Source organism: Ciona robusta, chromosome 1 (genome assembly GCF_009617815.1).
Source record: "Ciona robusta chromosome 1, ASM961781v2".
NCBI classification, from domain to species: Eukaryota; Metazoa; Chordata; class Ascidiacea; order Phlebobranchia; family Cionidae; genus Ciona; species Ciona robusta.
The window spans coordinates 41,375-57,590 of record NC_143235.1 but is presented as its reverse complement, the minus strand read 5'-3'; the positions used below and the strand labels follow the sequence as shown (position 1 = coordinate 57,590).

The window sequence follows — 16,216 nt, the reverse complement described above, 5'->3', positions numbered from 1 at the left end:
GCATTACTACTCTGCATTAAAATATTTTCTAGAAACTTAAAACTCGATTATAAATTAACCGTGGACGCGAATTAAATTGCTTTGGGGAGTTAACGTACTAATGCCTTTATTCCACAGAACTAAAAAAGAATAGAACGCGCATCTCCTATGTCGGCAAAGAAGAGAGCATGATACACTCTCTCTCTTTTGCGGGTCGTTCCCGTTTACTATTGTAGTCAATGGAATCGAGGTCGTTTTATCTAGTTTTTCTTCATTTTTTGACTTGATTTAAAGTTATAGGGTAAAACAACTATTTTCTAATATACAAATATTTCTAACAAACCGTTTGCTTGAAGGTTTTTAATTAAAATTATTAAATAATTAAATTTCCTAAAAAGTGGTAAACTGTAAGCGTTAACCTACCAAATAAGTGAACTGGCCTAATAAACTGGAATAGTTAGTGTAGTCTTTGAAATAAACAGCAAAAACCTCTTAAAACTACTATGCGCCTATCTTTTACAATGGAGACCAAGCGAAATGGGGACGGAGTTGGCGGTCACGTGAATAGAAAAAAGAATATATCACGGTTTTGGGAAGTTGCGCGTTCTACTCTTTTTTATTTCTGTGCTTTTTTCATCACCTGCTGATAAAACAATTAAATTATTCCCCCCGCAAGATGTAGCTAGAGGTCTACGTTAAAATTTTTTAGAAATGCCGCAAAACCTTGTATGCTGTTGCGTATACGACGTATAGGTGATATAATAATGGACGATGTTAAACAGCTTGTGTCAGATTTATCAAAGCAATTGAGTGATTTGCGCGAATCCAAGGGATGTACATTACGTTCATGGTCGTCGAAAGTTAACACTGGTGATATATATGCGGTGTTACCGCCAATGGAGACGTTTATGGGAATTAAAGAAAAATATATTCAACACAACGTCATCAACAAAATGGAGCTGGGTGACGTCATCATAGGAAAAGTTTTTAACAAAAATGAAAAAGGGATTTATTTAAAAGTTTTATGTTTTGACGCTGGAAAAAGTCAAGCATTAGAAACATTGGGGTTGACAGCGTTTTGTCCCCTCAGTGAAATGGGCAGAAAGTCTAAACATGAGGATTTGCTTTCAAGATATCATGTTGGTTGTTTTGTAAGAGGAGAGATTATTGAATGTTCGGATGATATTATTGTCACGTTAATGAGCAACAAACATGTGTATGGTGTGGTTGAGGAGGATGGCTTGCCACGACCATACACCCATAGTTCACATGGGTGTTATGCAGATATGTTGAAACAGGAAACTGGATTCCAAAACCCACAATGTTTGTCGCACTTGAAAGAAAGTTTGATCCAGAAACCGATGTTTTCGTTCGTTTCCGATATTTGCGAATTGAGTTTCCCAATCGACGAGTTCGCCGAACATTTAAGGAAACAACAGTCGAGTAAAGTTGCTGCCATGAGCGTAACACGGGGTGTGGAGTTGTGTAAACAGGGAAGGGACATCGAGGCATTGCAGGATCTTAATTATGCCCTCGAACTGGATGGTTCAAACGTGGATGCTTTGGTTGCGAGGGGGGCCATCTATGCAAACAAACTTTCCTTCACGAAAGCAATCGCGGATTTTGAACTTGCGTTAAAATACGACAGCAAGAATAAAAACGCTCAAAGTTATTTAGTTGAGGTTTTGTTGACGAAAGCTAAAAGTGTTGAAACATCTGGGGAAGATGAAGTTTTGTTGAGGGAGGCGGGGAGGTTGTATCGACGAGTGCTCGAGGTTCAACCAGGGTGTGTAGAAGCTACTACAGGGTTGGGGGGGTTGGTTAAAGTTGCCAAACCAGCCATGGATAAAGTTGGAGTTGAAGATAATAAACGTGCGACGATCAATAAAGTGAAACAACTCCTGGAGAAAGATTTTGGTTGTGACGATAAAAGTCGACACTCGAGGAGGAAATCCTCGATGAGCGAAGAAAGTTTTTCGATGTCGCCACGGAAACGAAGGTCACATGACGGCAAGTCACATGACCGCAAGTCACATGACCACAAGTCAAATGACCACAAGTCACATGACCGGCCAAAGAAACGGAAATCTTGGAGTGAAACAAAGAAACAATTGAAACAGGATGAAACGAAACTCAAGAAACTAAATAAAACAAACAAAACAATAACAAACGTGAACAAAGAAACGTTCAGCGATATATTGAAACAAATCTCGAAGTTTGAATCAAAACACTGAGTTTTGATATTTTGTTGAAAATAGTTGATGTTTTATACTTGTATAAACAATTCGATATAACTTGTTAAACACATTTTGTGTGTTTGCTATTAGACATAAAACATATATTTAACAGATATGTAAATAATAAGATGGCTGATGGAGAAGGTGATTTGAACGACGAATTAACAGTAAAGTTGCTGCATTTCCAAGTAAGTGGTTTCGTTTATTTTAGGGGTCGGCAGTGAGCATGAGGTGTATCACATGTTAAATTACAGGAAATCACCCATACAGATGATTTAGAAGAATGCAAGAAATTATTAATCGAACATGATTGGGATATTGAGAAGGCCGTGCAAGCCAAGTTTAATGAAGGGACGAACCAGCGACCCTCACCCATGGTATGTTTGATGTAGACCCCCCCACCCATGGTTTGATGTAGACCCCCCCATGGTATGTATGATGTAGACCCCCCACCCATGGTATGTATGATGTAGACCCCCCACCCATGGTATGTATGATGTAGACCCCCCCACCCATGGTATGTATGATGTAGACACCCCCACCCATGGTATGTATGATGTAGACACCCCCACCCATGGTATGTATGATGTAGACACCCCCACCCATGGTATGTATGATGTAGACACCCCCACCCATGGTATGTATGATGTAGACACCCCCACCCATGGTATGTATGATGTAGACACCCCCCACCCATGGTATGTATGATGTAGACACCCCCCACCCATGGTATGTTTGATGTAGACACCCCCACCCATGGTATGTTTGATGTAGACACCCCCACCCATGGTATGTATGATGTAGACACCCCCACCCATGGTATGTATGATGTAGACACCCCCACCCATGGTATGTTGATGTAGACACCCCCACCCATGGTATGTTTGATGTAGACCCCCACCCATGGTATGTTGATGTAGACACCCCCACCCATGGTATGTATGATGTAGACCCCCACCCATGGTATGTATGATGTAGACACCCCCACCCATGGTATGTATGATGTAGACACCCCACCCATGGTATGTATGATGTAGACACCCCCACCCATGGTATGTATGATGTAGACCCCCACCCATGGTATGTATGATGTAGACACCCCCACCCATGGTATGTATGATGTAGACACCCCCACCCATGGTATGTATGATGTAGACACCCCCACCCATGGTATGTATGATGTAGACACCCCCACCCATGGTATGTATGATGTAGACACCCCCACCCATGGTATGTATGATGTAGACACCCCCACCCATGGTATGTATGATGTAGACACCCCCACCCATGGTATGTATGATGTAGACACCCCCACCCATGGTATGTTTGATGTAGACACCCCCACCCATGGTATGTATGATGTAGACACCCCCACCCATGGTATGTATGATGTAGACACCCCCACCCATGGTATGTATGATGTAGACACCCCCACCCATGGTATGTATGATGTAGACACCCCCACCCATGGTATGTTGATGTAGACACCCCCACCCATGGTATGTATGATGTAGACACCCCCACCCATGGTATGTATGATGTAGACACCCCCACCCATGGTATGTATGATGTAGACACCCCCACCCATGGTATGTATGATGTAGACACCCCCACCCATGGTATGTATGATGTAGACACCCCCACCCATGGTATGTATGATGTAGACACCCCCACCCATGGTATGTATGATGTAGACACCCCCACCCATGGTATGTATGATGTAGACACCCCCACCCATGGTATGTATGATGTAGACACCCCCACCCATGGTATGTATGATGTAGACACCCCCACCCATGGTATGTATGATGTAGACACCCCACCCATGGTATGTATTGTGTAGACACCCCCACCCATGGTATGTATTGTGTAGACACCCCCACCCATGGTATGTATGATGTAGACACCCCACCCATGGTATGTATTGTGTAGACACCCCCACCCATGGTATGTATGATGTAGACACCCCACCCATGGTATGTATTGTGTAGACACCCCCACCCATGGTATGTATGATGTAGACCCCCCACCCATGGTATGTATGATGTAGACACCCCCACCCATGGTATGTATGATGTAGACACCCATGGTATGTATGATGTAGACACCCCACACCCATGGTATGTATGATGTAGACACCCCCACCCATGGTATGTATGATGTAGACACCCACCCATGGTATGTATGATGTAGACACCCCCACCCATGGTATGTATGATGTAGACACCCCCACCCATGGTATGTATGATGTAGACACCCCCACCCATGGTATGTATGATGTAGACACCCCCACCCATGGTATGTATTGTGTAGACACCCCCACCCATGGTATGTATGATGTAGACACCCCCACCCATGGTATGTATGATGTAGACACCCCACCCATGGTATGTATGATGTAGACACCCCCACCCATGGTATGTATGATGTAGACCCCCCACCCATGGTATGTATGGTGTAGACACCCCACCCATGGTATGTATGTGTAGACACCCCACCCATGGTATGTATGATGTAGACACCCCCACCCATGGTATGTATGATGTAGACACCCCCACCCATGGTATGTATGATGTAGACACCCCCACCCATGGTATGTATGATGTAGACACCCCACCCATGGTATGTATTGTGTAGACACCCCCACCCATGGTATGTATGATGTAGACCCCCACCCATGGTATGTATGATGTAGACACCCCCACCCATGGTATGTATGGTGTAGACACCCCCACCCATGGTATGTATGATGTAGACACCCCACCATGGTATGTATGATGTAGACACCCCCACCCATGGTATGTATGATGTAGACCCCCCACCCATGGTATGTATGGTGTAGACACCCCACCCATGGTATGTATTGTGTAGACACCCCACCCATGGTATGTATGATGTAGACACCCCCACCCATGGTATGTATGATGTAGACCCCCCACCCATGGTATGTATGGTGTAGACACCCCACCCATGGTATGTATTGTGTAGACACCCCACCCATGGTATGTATGATGTAGACACCCCCACCCATGGTATGTATGATGTAGACACCCCCCACCCATGGTATGTATGATGTAGACACCCCCACCCATGGTATGTATTGTGTAGACACCCCCACCCATGGTATGTATTGTGTAGACACCCCCACCCATGGTATGTATGATGTAGACACCCCACCCATGGTATGTATGATGTAGACACCCCCACCCATGGTATGTATGGTGTAGACACCCCCCACCCATGGTATGTATGATGTAGACACCCCCACCCATGGTATGTTTGATATAGACACCCCCACCCATGGTATGTATGATGTAGACACCCCCCACCCATGGTATGTATGATGTAGACACCCCCCACCCATGGTATGTATGATGTAGACACCCCCCACCCATGGTATGTTTGATGTAGACACCCCCACCCATGGTATGTATGATGTAGACACCCCCCACCCATGGTATGTATGATGTAGACACCCCCACCCATGGTATGTATGATGTAGACACCCCCCACCCATGGTATGTATGGTGTAGACACCCCCACCCATGGTATGTTTGATATAGACACCCCCACCCATGGTATGTATGATGTAGACACCCCCAACCATGGTATGTATGATGTAGACACCCCCACCCATGGTATGTTTGATATAGACACCCCCACCCATGGTATGTATGATGTAGACACCCCCACCCATGGTATGTATGGTGTAGACACCCCCACCCATGGTATGTTTGATGTAGACCCCCCACCCATGGTATGTATGATGTAGACACCCCCACCCATGGTATGTATGATGTAGACATCCCCCACCCATGGTATGTTTGATATAGACACCCCCACCCATGGTATGTTTGATATAGACACCCCCACCCATGGTATGTATGATGTAGACACCCCCACCCATGGTATGTATGATGTAGACACCCCAATCCATGGTATGTATGATGTAGACACCCCCACCCATGGTATGTATGATGTAGACACCCCCACCCATGGTATGTATGGTGTAGACACCCCCACCCATGGTATGTATGATGTAGACACCCCCACCCATGGTATGTTTGATGTAGACACCCCCACCCATGGTATGTATGGTGTAGACACCCCCCACCCATGGTATGTATGATGTAGACACCCCCACCCATGGTATGTATGATGTAGACACCCCCACCCATGGTATGTATGATGTAGACACCCCCACCCATGGTATGTTTGATGTAGACACCCCCACCCATGGTATGTATGGTGTAGACACCCCACCCATGGTATGTATGATGTAGACATCCCCACCCATGGTATGTTTGATGTAGACACCCCCCACCCATGGTATGTATGATGTAGACACCCCACCCATGGTATGTTTGATGTAGACACCCCCACCCATGGTATGTATGATGTAGACACCCCCCACCCATGGTATGTATGGTGTAGACACCCCCACCCATGGTATGTATGGTGTAGACACCCCCACCCATGGTATGTATGATGTAGACACCCCCACCCATGGTATGTATGATGTAGACATCCCCCACCCATGGTATGTTTGATATAGACACCCGCCACCCATGGTATGTATGATGTAGACACCCCCACCCATGGTATGTATGGTATAGACACCCCCACCCATGGTATGTATGATGTAGACACCCCCACCCATGGTATGTATGGTGTAGACATCCCCACCCATGGTATGTATGATGTAGACCCCCCACCCATGGTATGTATGATGTAGACACCCCCCACCCATGGTATGTATGATGTAGACATCCCCACCCATGGTATGTATGATGTAGACACCCCCACCCATGGTATGTATGGTGTAGACATCCCCACCCATGGTATGTATGATGTAGACCCCCCACCCATGGTATGTATGATGTAGACACCCCACCCATGGTATGTATGATGTAGACACCCCCACCCATGGTATGTATGATGTAGACACCCCACCCATGGTATGTATGATGTAGACACCCCACCCATGGTATGTATGATGTAGACACCCACCCATGGTATGTATGATGTAGACACCCCCCACCCATGGTATGTATGATGTAGACACCCCCACCCATGGTATGTATGATGTAGACACCCCCACCCATGGTATGTATGATGTAGACACCCCCACCCATGGTATGTATGGTGTAGACACCCCCACCCATGGTATGTATGATGTAGACATCCCCCACCCATGGTATGTATGATGTAGACACCCCCACCCATGGTATGTATGATGTAGACACCCCCCACCCATGGTATGTATGATGTAGACCCCCCACTCATGGTATGTATGATGTAGACACCCCCACCCATGGTATGTTTGATGTAGACACCCCAACCCATGGTATGTATGATGTAGACACCCCCACCCATGGTATGTATGATGTAGACCCCCCACCCATGGTATGTTTGATGTAGACACCCCCACCCATGGTATGTATGATGTAGACACCCCCACCCATGGTATGTATGATGTAGACACCCCCACCCATGGTATGTATGATGTAGACACCCCCACCCATGGTATGTATGATGTAGACACCCCCACCCATGGTATGTTTGATATAGACACCCCCACCCATGGTATGTATGATGTAGACACACCCACCCATGGTATGTATGATGTAGACACCCCCATCCATGGTATGTTTGATATAGACACCCCCACCCATGGTATGTATGATGTAGACACCCCCCACCCATGGTATGTTTGATGTAGACACCCCAACCCATGGTATGTATGATGTAGACACCCCCCACCCATGGTATGTATGATGTAGACACCCCCACCCATGGTATGTATGATATAGACACCCCCACCCATGGTATGTATGATGTAGACACCCCCCACCCATGGTATGTTTGATGTAGACACCCCAACCCATGGTATGTATGATGTAGACACCCCCACCCATGGTATGTATGGTGTAGACACCCCCCACCCATGGTATGTATGATGTAGACACCCCCACCCATGGTAAGTATGATGTAGACACCCCCACCCATGGTATGTATGATGTAGACACCCCCACCCATGGTATGTATGGTGTAGACACCCCACCCATGGTATGTATGGTGTAGACACCCCCACCCATGGTATGTATGATGTAGACACCCCCACCCATGGTATGTATGATGTAGACACCCCCACCCATAGTATGTATGATGTAGACACCCCCCACCCATGGTATGTTTGATGTAGACACCCCCCACCCATGGTATGTATGGTGTAGGCACCCCCACCCATGGTATGTTTGATGTAGGCCCCCCACCCATGGTATGTATGATGTAGACACCCCCACCCATGGTATGTATGATGTAGACACCCCCACCCATGGTATGTATGATGTAGACATCCCCACCCATGGTATGTATGGTGTAGACATCCCCACCCATGGTATGTATGGTGTAGACAACCCCCACCCATGGTATGTATGATGTAGACACCCCCACCCATGGTATGTTTGATGTAGACACCCCCACCCATGGTATGTTTGATGTAGACACCCCCACCCATGGTATGTTTGATGTAGACCCCCCACCCATGGTATGTATGATGTAGACACCCCCACCCATGGTATGTATGATGTAGACATCCCCACCCATGGTATGTATGGTGTAGACAACCCCCACCCATGGTATGTATGATGTAGACACCCCCACCCATGGTATGTTTGATGTAGACACCCCCACCCATGGTATGTTTGATGTAGACCCCCCACCCATGGTATGTATGATGTAGACACCCCCACCCATGGTATGTATGATGTAGACACCCCACCCATGGTTTGTTTGATGTGTTATTTAATTGACAGGTTGTATTTCACAGACAGGTGTTATATGATAGACAGGTATTATTTGATTGACAGGTTGTATTTGATTGACAGGTGAACATTCCCCGCATCCTGACCCACTACCGTGCCCCCCCACCCCAACTAATATACGGCAACCATGGAGGGGGGGGTTCAATACTTAGTTGGGCAATGTCCGTCCTTGTCTCGCCGATACGTTTTACTTTCTCAACAATATTCAGTTTGTTTAGGTAATTTGTTCTGTAGAAATAATAAATTTGTTTGTATCTATGGTTGGTAGCGAAGATTAAAGAATATTTGAAATGAAAAGACACGATATATAACGACAAAGTTGTTAACAAGTGCTGCAGTTAAAAATATATCTATGTTTAATCGAAGCGTGGTCGCTACACCTTATGTATTGAATATTCATAAGGTTTGTTTGGAGAATCTTTAACCCTGACCCTCGGGAAATGGTGACGGATCCACGAGGGGATGTGTTAACGTTCGTTGACGAGTTCGAGGCAAAATATGAGAACCCTCCCCAGATGTTTAGGGTAATGCTTGTAACTAATGCATGATTAAATTTATTTACTCGTAAATACTGTGGAAGTGTATGAGATGACAACTTTATATATTATGAGATGACAACGATATACTGTTACCCCATCTAACTTAATGTTAACCCCCAGGTCCATCTAACTTAATGTTAACCCCCAGGTCCATCTAACTTAATGTTAACCCCCAGGTCCATCTAACTTAAGGTTAACCCCCAGGCCCATCTAACTTAATGTTAACCCCCAGGCCCATCTAACTTAATGTTAACCCCCAGGTCCATCTAACTTAAGGTTAACCCCCAGGTCCATCTAACTTAATGTTAACCCCCAGGTCCATCTAACTTAAGGTTAACCCCCAGGTCCATCTAACTTAATGTTAACCCCCAGGTCCATCTAACTTAAGGTTAACCCCCAGGTCCATCTAACTTAATGTTAACCCCCAGGTCCATCTAACTTAAGGTTAACCCGAATAACCCCCAGGTCCATCTAACTTAATGTTAACCCCCAGGTCCATCTAACTTAATGTTAACCCCCAGGCCCATCTAACTTAATGTTAACCCCCAGGTCTATCTAACTTAATGTTAACCCCCAGGTCCATCTAACTTAATGTTAACCCCCAGGCCCATCTAACTTAATGTTAACCCCCAGGTCTATCTAACTTAATGTTAACCCCCAGGTCCATCTAACTTAATGTTAACCCCCAGGCCCATCTAACTTAATGTTAACCCCCAGGTCTATCTAACTTAATGTTAACCCCCAGGTCCATCTAACTTAATGTTAACCCCCAGGCCCATCTAACTTAATGTTAACCCCCAGGTCCATCTAACTTAATGTTAACCCCCAGGCCCATCTAACTTAATGTTAACCCCCAGGTCCATCTAACTTATTGTTAACCCCCAGGTCCATCTAACTTATTGTTAACCCCCAGGTCCATCTAACTTAATGTTAACCCCCAGGTCCATCTAACTTAATGTTAACCCCCAGGGAAGCTACGGCGAAGCTCAAGCCGAAGCCAAGAAGAATCTTCAATTTCTGCTCGTATATTTACACGACCCACATAATAAAGATTCCGAACCATTTTGTTCGGGTACTTTGTGCAATAATAATGTTGTGGAATATATAAACACCAATATGTTGTTCTGGGGATGCTCCATACAGAAACCGGAGGGCTACAAAGGTTTTCAAACTTATGTTTTATGAATGACTTGATTTATTTATGTTGTTGTTTTAGTTTCGAAGCTGATCCGAAACCCAACATACCCCTTGGTGGCCGTGGTGTGTCTTTACCAAAACCAACTTGCTATCGTAGGAAGAGTGCAAGGGAAAGTTACTGCTGAGGTGACTTGTTATACATGGGTGTTTAACTTCATTTATTTAATTCTGTGAATCTGTGGGGTAATTCACCAACTCTGGTCTAAATCCCAGGTCCCATGGCATGCCTCACTGTAGGACCTCACCCATATAGAATAGAATGTGCATATACAATGTTGGGGTAATAGGCCAACTCTGGTCTAAATCCCAGGTCCCATGGCATGCCTTACTGTAGGACCTCGCCCATATAGAATAGAATGTGCATATACAATGTTGGGGTAATTCACCAACTCTGGCTCAAATCCCAGGTCCCATGGCATGCCTTACTGTAGGACCTCACCCATATAGAATGTGCATATACAATGTTGGGGTAATGGGTCAACTCTGGCTTAAATCCCAGGTCCCATGGCATGCCTTACTGTAGGACCTCACCCATATAGAATGTGCATATACAATGTTGGGGTAATGGGTCAACTCTGGCTTAAATCCCAGGTCCCATGGCATGCCTTACTGTAGGACCTCACCCATATAGAATAGAATGTGCATATACAATGTTGGGGTAATTCACCAACTCTGGCTCAAATCCCAGGTCCCATGGCATGCCTTACTGTAGGACCTCACCCATATAGAATAGAATGTGCATATACAATGTTGGGGTAATGGGTCAACTCTGGCTTAAATCCCAGGTCCCATGGCATGCCTTACTGTAGGACCTCACCCATATAGAATAGAATGTGCATATACAATGTTGGGGTAATGGGTCAACTCTGGCTTAAATCCCAGGTCCCATGGCATGCCTTACTGTAGGACCTCACCCATATAGAATAGAATGTGCATATACAATGTTGGGGTAATGGGCCAACTCTGGCTCAAACCCCAGGTCCCATGGCATGCCTTACTGTAGGACCTCACCCATATAGAATAGAATGTGCATATACAATGTTGGGGTAATGGGTCAACTCTGGCTTAAATCCCAGGTCCCATGGCATGCCTTACTGTAGGACCTCACCCATATAGAATAGAATGTGCATATACAATGTTGGGGTAATGGGTCAACTCTGGCTTAAATCCCAGGTCCCATGGCATGCCTTACTGTAGGACCTCACCCATATAGAATAGAATGTGCATATACAATGTTGGGGTAATGGGTCAACTCTGGCTTAAATCCCAGGTCCCATGGCATGCCTTACTGTAGGACCTCACCCATATAGAATAGAATGTGCATATACAATGTTGGGGTAATTCACCAACTCTGGCTCAAATCCCAGGTCCCATGGCATGCCTCACTGTAGGACCTCACCCATATAGAATAGAATGTGCATATACAATGTTGGGGTAATGGGTCAACTCTGGCTTAAATCCCAGGTCCCATGGCATGCCTTACTGTAGGACCTCACCCATATAGAATAGAATGTGCATATACAATGTTGGGGTAATGGGTCAACTCTGGCTTAAATCCCAGGTCCCATGGCATGCCTTACTGTAGGACCTCACCCATATAGAATAGAATGTGCATATACAATGTTGGGGTAATTCACCAACTCTGGCTCAAACCCCAGGTCCCATGGCATGCCTTACTGTAGGACCTCACCCATATAGAATAGAATGTGCATATACAATGTTGGGTAATGGGTCAACTCTGGCTTAAATCCCAGGTCCCATGGCATGCCTTACTGTAGGACCTCACCCATATAGAATAGAATGTGCATATACAATGTTGGGGTAATGGGTCAACTCTGGCTTAAATCCCAGGTCCCATGGCATGCCCTCCTGTAGGACCTCACCCATATAGAATAGAATGTGCATATACAATGTTGGGGTAATGGGTCAACTCTGGCTTAAATCCCAGGTCCCATGGCATGCCTTACTGTAGGACCTCACCCATATAGAATAGAATGTGCATATACAATGTTGGGGTAATTCACCAACTCTGGCTCAAATCCCAGGTCCCATGGCATGCCTCACTGTAGGACCTCACCCATATAGAATAGAATGTGCATATACAATGTTGGGGTAATGGGTCAACTCTGGCTTAAATCCCAGGTCCCATGGCATGCCCTCCTGTAGGACCTCACCCATATAGAATAGAATGTGCATATACAATGTTGGGGTAATGGGTCAACTCTGGCTTAAATCCCAGGTCCCATGGCATGCCTTACTGTAGGACCTCACCCATATAGAATAGAATGTGCATATACAATGTTGGGGTAATTCACCAACTCTGGCTCAAACCCCAGGTCCCATGGCATGCCTTACTGTAGGACCTCACCCATATAGAATAGAATGTGCATATACAATGTTGGGGTAATGGGTCAACTCTGGCTTAAATCCCAGGTCCCATGACATGCCTTACTGTAGGACCTCACCCATATAGAATAGAATGTGCATATACAATGTTGGGGTAATGGGTCAACTCTGGCTTAAATCCCAGGTCCCATGGCATGCCTTACTGTAGGACCTCACCCATATAGAATAGAATGTGCATATACAATGTTGGGGTAATGGGTCAACTCTGGCTTAAATCCCAGGTCCCATGGCATGCCTTACTGTAGGACCTCACCCATATAGAATAGAATGTGCATATACAATGTTGGGGTAATGGGCCAACTCTGGCTCAAACCCCAGGTCCCATGGCATGCCTTACTGTAGGACCTCACCCATATAGAATAGAATGTGCATATACAATGTTGGGGTAATGGGTCAACTCTGGCTTAAATCCCAGGTCCCATGGCATGCCTTACTGTAGGACCTCACCCATATAGAATAGAATGTGCATATACAATGTTGGGGTAATGGGCCAACTCTGGTCTAAATCTCAGGTCCCATGCCATGCCTCACTGTAGGACCTCACCCATATAGAATAGAATGTGCATATACAATGTTGGGGTAATGGGCCAACTCTGGCTCAAATCCCAGGTCCCATGGCGTGCCTCACTGTAGGACCTCACCCATATAGAATAGAAAGTGCATATACAATGTTGGAGTAATGGGCCAACTCTGGTCTAAATTCCAGGTTCCATGGCGTGCCTTACTGTAGGACCTCACCCATATAGAATAGAATGTGCATATACAATGTTGGGGTAATGGGCCAACTCTGGTCTAAACCCCAGGTCTCATGGCGTGCCTTACTGTAGGACCTCACCCATATAGAATAGAATGTGCATGTACAATGTTGGGGTAATGGGCCAACTCTGGCTCAAATCCCAGATCTCATGGCGTGCCTCACTGTAGGACCTCACCCATATACCAATTCCATGATAAATAAGATATTTGTGGCAGGAATTATTGTCGAGATTACGTGAAATAGTTGATCTTTATGAGCCGGTGTTGGTGTCGGCTCGTGCGGACCGTGAAGCACTCAACCAGAACCAACAGATTCGCGCCGAGCAGGACGAAGCTTATTTATTATCGCTGGAAAAAGATAAACAGAAGGTTTGGTTGTGCAAGTTATGGTTGGTTTAATATTCTAGTAGAATCAATATGTTAACAATGCTTTAAAAATTAAAAACTTATTTATTAATTTTTTTGTAATGTTTCATGGCAGTTAATGTTTTGTATTTGTATAATTCTGTTCTCTCTGTTTAGATGGATAAGAAGAGAAAGGAAAAAGAGATCGCTGAAAATGAAGAAAGAAGAAAAGAAAAGTTAAAACAAGAGAAAGAATTGTCGCGGCAAGCACAACTTGAGATGAAACTTAAATGTAAAAAAGGTAAAGGTGGGGTTACAGGGGGGTTACAATGCTTACATGGGGTTGCAGGGGAGTTACAATGCTTACATGGGGTTGCAGGGGGGTTACAATGCTTACATGGGGTTACAGGGGGGTTACAATGCTTACATGGGGTTGCAGGGGGTTACAATGCTTACATGGGGTTGCAGGGGGGTTACAATGCTTACATGGGGTTGCAGGGGAGTTACAATGCTTACATGGGGTTGCAGGGGGGTTACAATGCTTACATGGGGTTGCAGGGGGTTACAATGCTTACATGGGGTTGCAGGGGAATTACAATGCTTACATGGGTTGCAGGGGGGTTACAATGCTTACATGGGGTTGCAGGGGGGTTACAATGCTTACATGGGGTTGCAGGGGGTTACAATGCTTACATGGGGTTGCAGGGGGGTTACAATGCTTACATGGGGTTGCAGGGGGGTTACAATGCTTACATGGGGTTGCAGGGGGTTACAATGCTTACATGGGGTTGCAGGGGGTTACAATGCTTACATGGGTTGCAGGGGGGTTACAATGCTTACATGGGGTTGCAGGGGGGTTCTATGCTTACATGGGGTTGCATGGGGTTACAATGCTTACATGGGGTTGCAGGGGGGTTACAATGCTTACATGGGGTTGCAGGGGGGTTACAATGCTTACATGGAGTTTATGTTTTATTGGTTGTTTAGATATTTGTGAAGAACCAAGTGATGGCGATGATGTCATTTCATTATTGATTAAATTTCCGTGCGGAAAACGAATCAACAGAAGATTCCATAAAGCTGTTTCTGTGAAGGTATTTGACAGTGAGCATGAGGTTTATATGAATTAAACATGTATGATTATTTTACAGGTGTTACACGATTATGTTTATGCACAAGATGAAGCACCGGCTCGTTACCAAATATTCACTAGTTTTCCCCGAGCACCAATAGCTGGATGTTCAACGGATGAGGTTATTTCAACGCAAAGTCATCCTTTAATACAAGATGCTGGCTTAAACAGGAACGACACGGTGTTTGTGCAAAATGTGGGGGAAGATTCTTCGTCTGATGATGAAGATAGATAATATATATTATCCCTGTTATTGTGATATTCAGATTTAATAAATAATACAACACGTGACCGCGTAAAATTTAGACTGTTGTTATTGCAGTTGTTTGACCTACTATATCGGTGTAAACAACTGTTGAAATCACAGCCGTGCTTATTCCAATAGTACGGCGTGGTTTGGGTGATTATGTTTAATGTTACGACACGTTCGTGAAATTCTTTATAAATATAATTTGCTATGGGAAGTGAGTAGGCCAGTATTACTCACAAAATAAGAGAAAAACATTTTGGTGTTGTTTACCGTTGCCGCCTATAGGGCGTAATGTGTCGGAAAGCAAAGATAAAAAAAGAGAATAAGTCGGGTAGTTGAAAGGACCTTGGACTGAAAAACAAGCCAGCCTTCTTCTTGTGTTGGAGACGGCGAGTAGTTTGGCAGAAAAACAAGACGAGTTCGTTCACAAACAGAATATATTATAATAGTTTGTAGTTCAATCTCCGGTCATATTTGATATTCTAGCTTTGTTGGTTTTGTTTGATGTTTGCTGTCAGGTTAAAAGACAAAATATGTTATGTTGGAAA

The 16,216-nt window shown here is 45.1% G+C and overlaps 2 protein-coding genes across 2 annotated transcripts; both read left to right on the top strand.

The window, feature by feature from the left end:
* Positions 1-643: 643 nt before the first annotated feature.
* LOC149741024 (tetratricopeptide repeat protein 14-like) lies at positions 644-2,329 on the top strand. Its single transcript, XM_089878594.1, has one exon. The coding sequence runs from the start codon at positions 708-710 to the stop codon at positions 2,211-2,213; it is 1,506 nt and encodes a 501-aa protein (XP_089734720.1). The 5' UTR covers positions 644-707; the 3' UTR covers positions 2,214-2,329.
* LOC149741023 (FAS-associated factor 2-like) lies at positions 2,262-15,719 on the top strand. Its single transcript, XM_089878613.1, has 10 exons — positions 2,262-2,404; positions 2,471-2,593; positions 9,107-9,261; positions 9,447-9,567; positions 10,552-10,744; positions 10,799-10,905; positions 14,158-14,310; positions 14,464-14,587; positions 15,274-15,380; positions 15,438-15,719. The coding sequence occupies exons 1-10, from the start codon at positions 2,345-2,347 to the stop codon at positions 15,651-15,653; spliced, it is 1,359 nt and encodes a 452-aa protein (XP_089734739.1). The 5' UTR covers positions 2,262-2,344; the 3' UTR covers positions 15,654-15,719.
* The last annotated feature ends 497 nt before the right edge of the window (positions 15,720-16,216 follow it).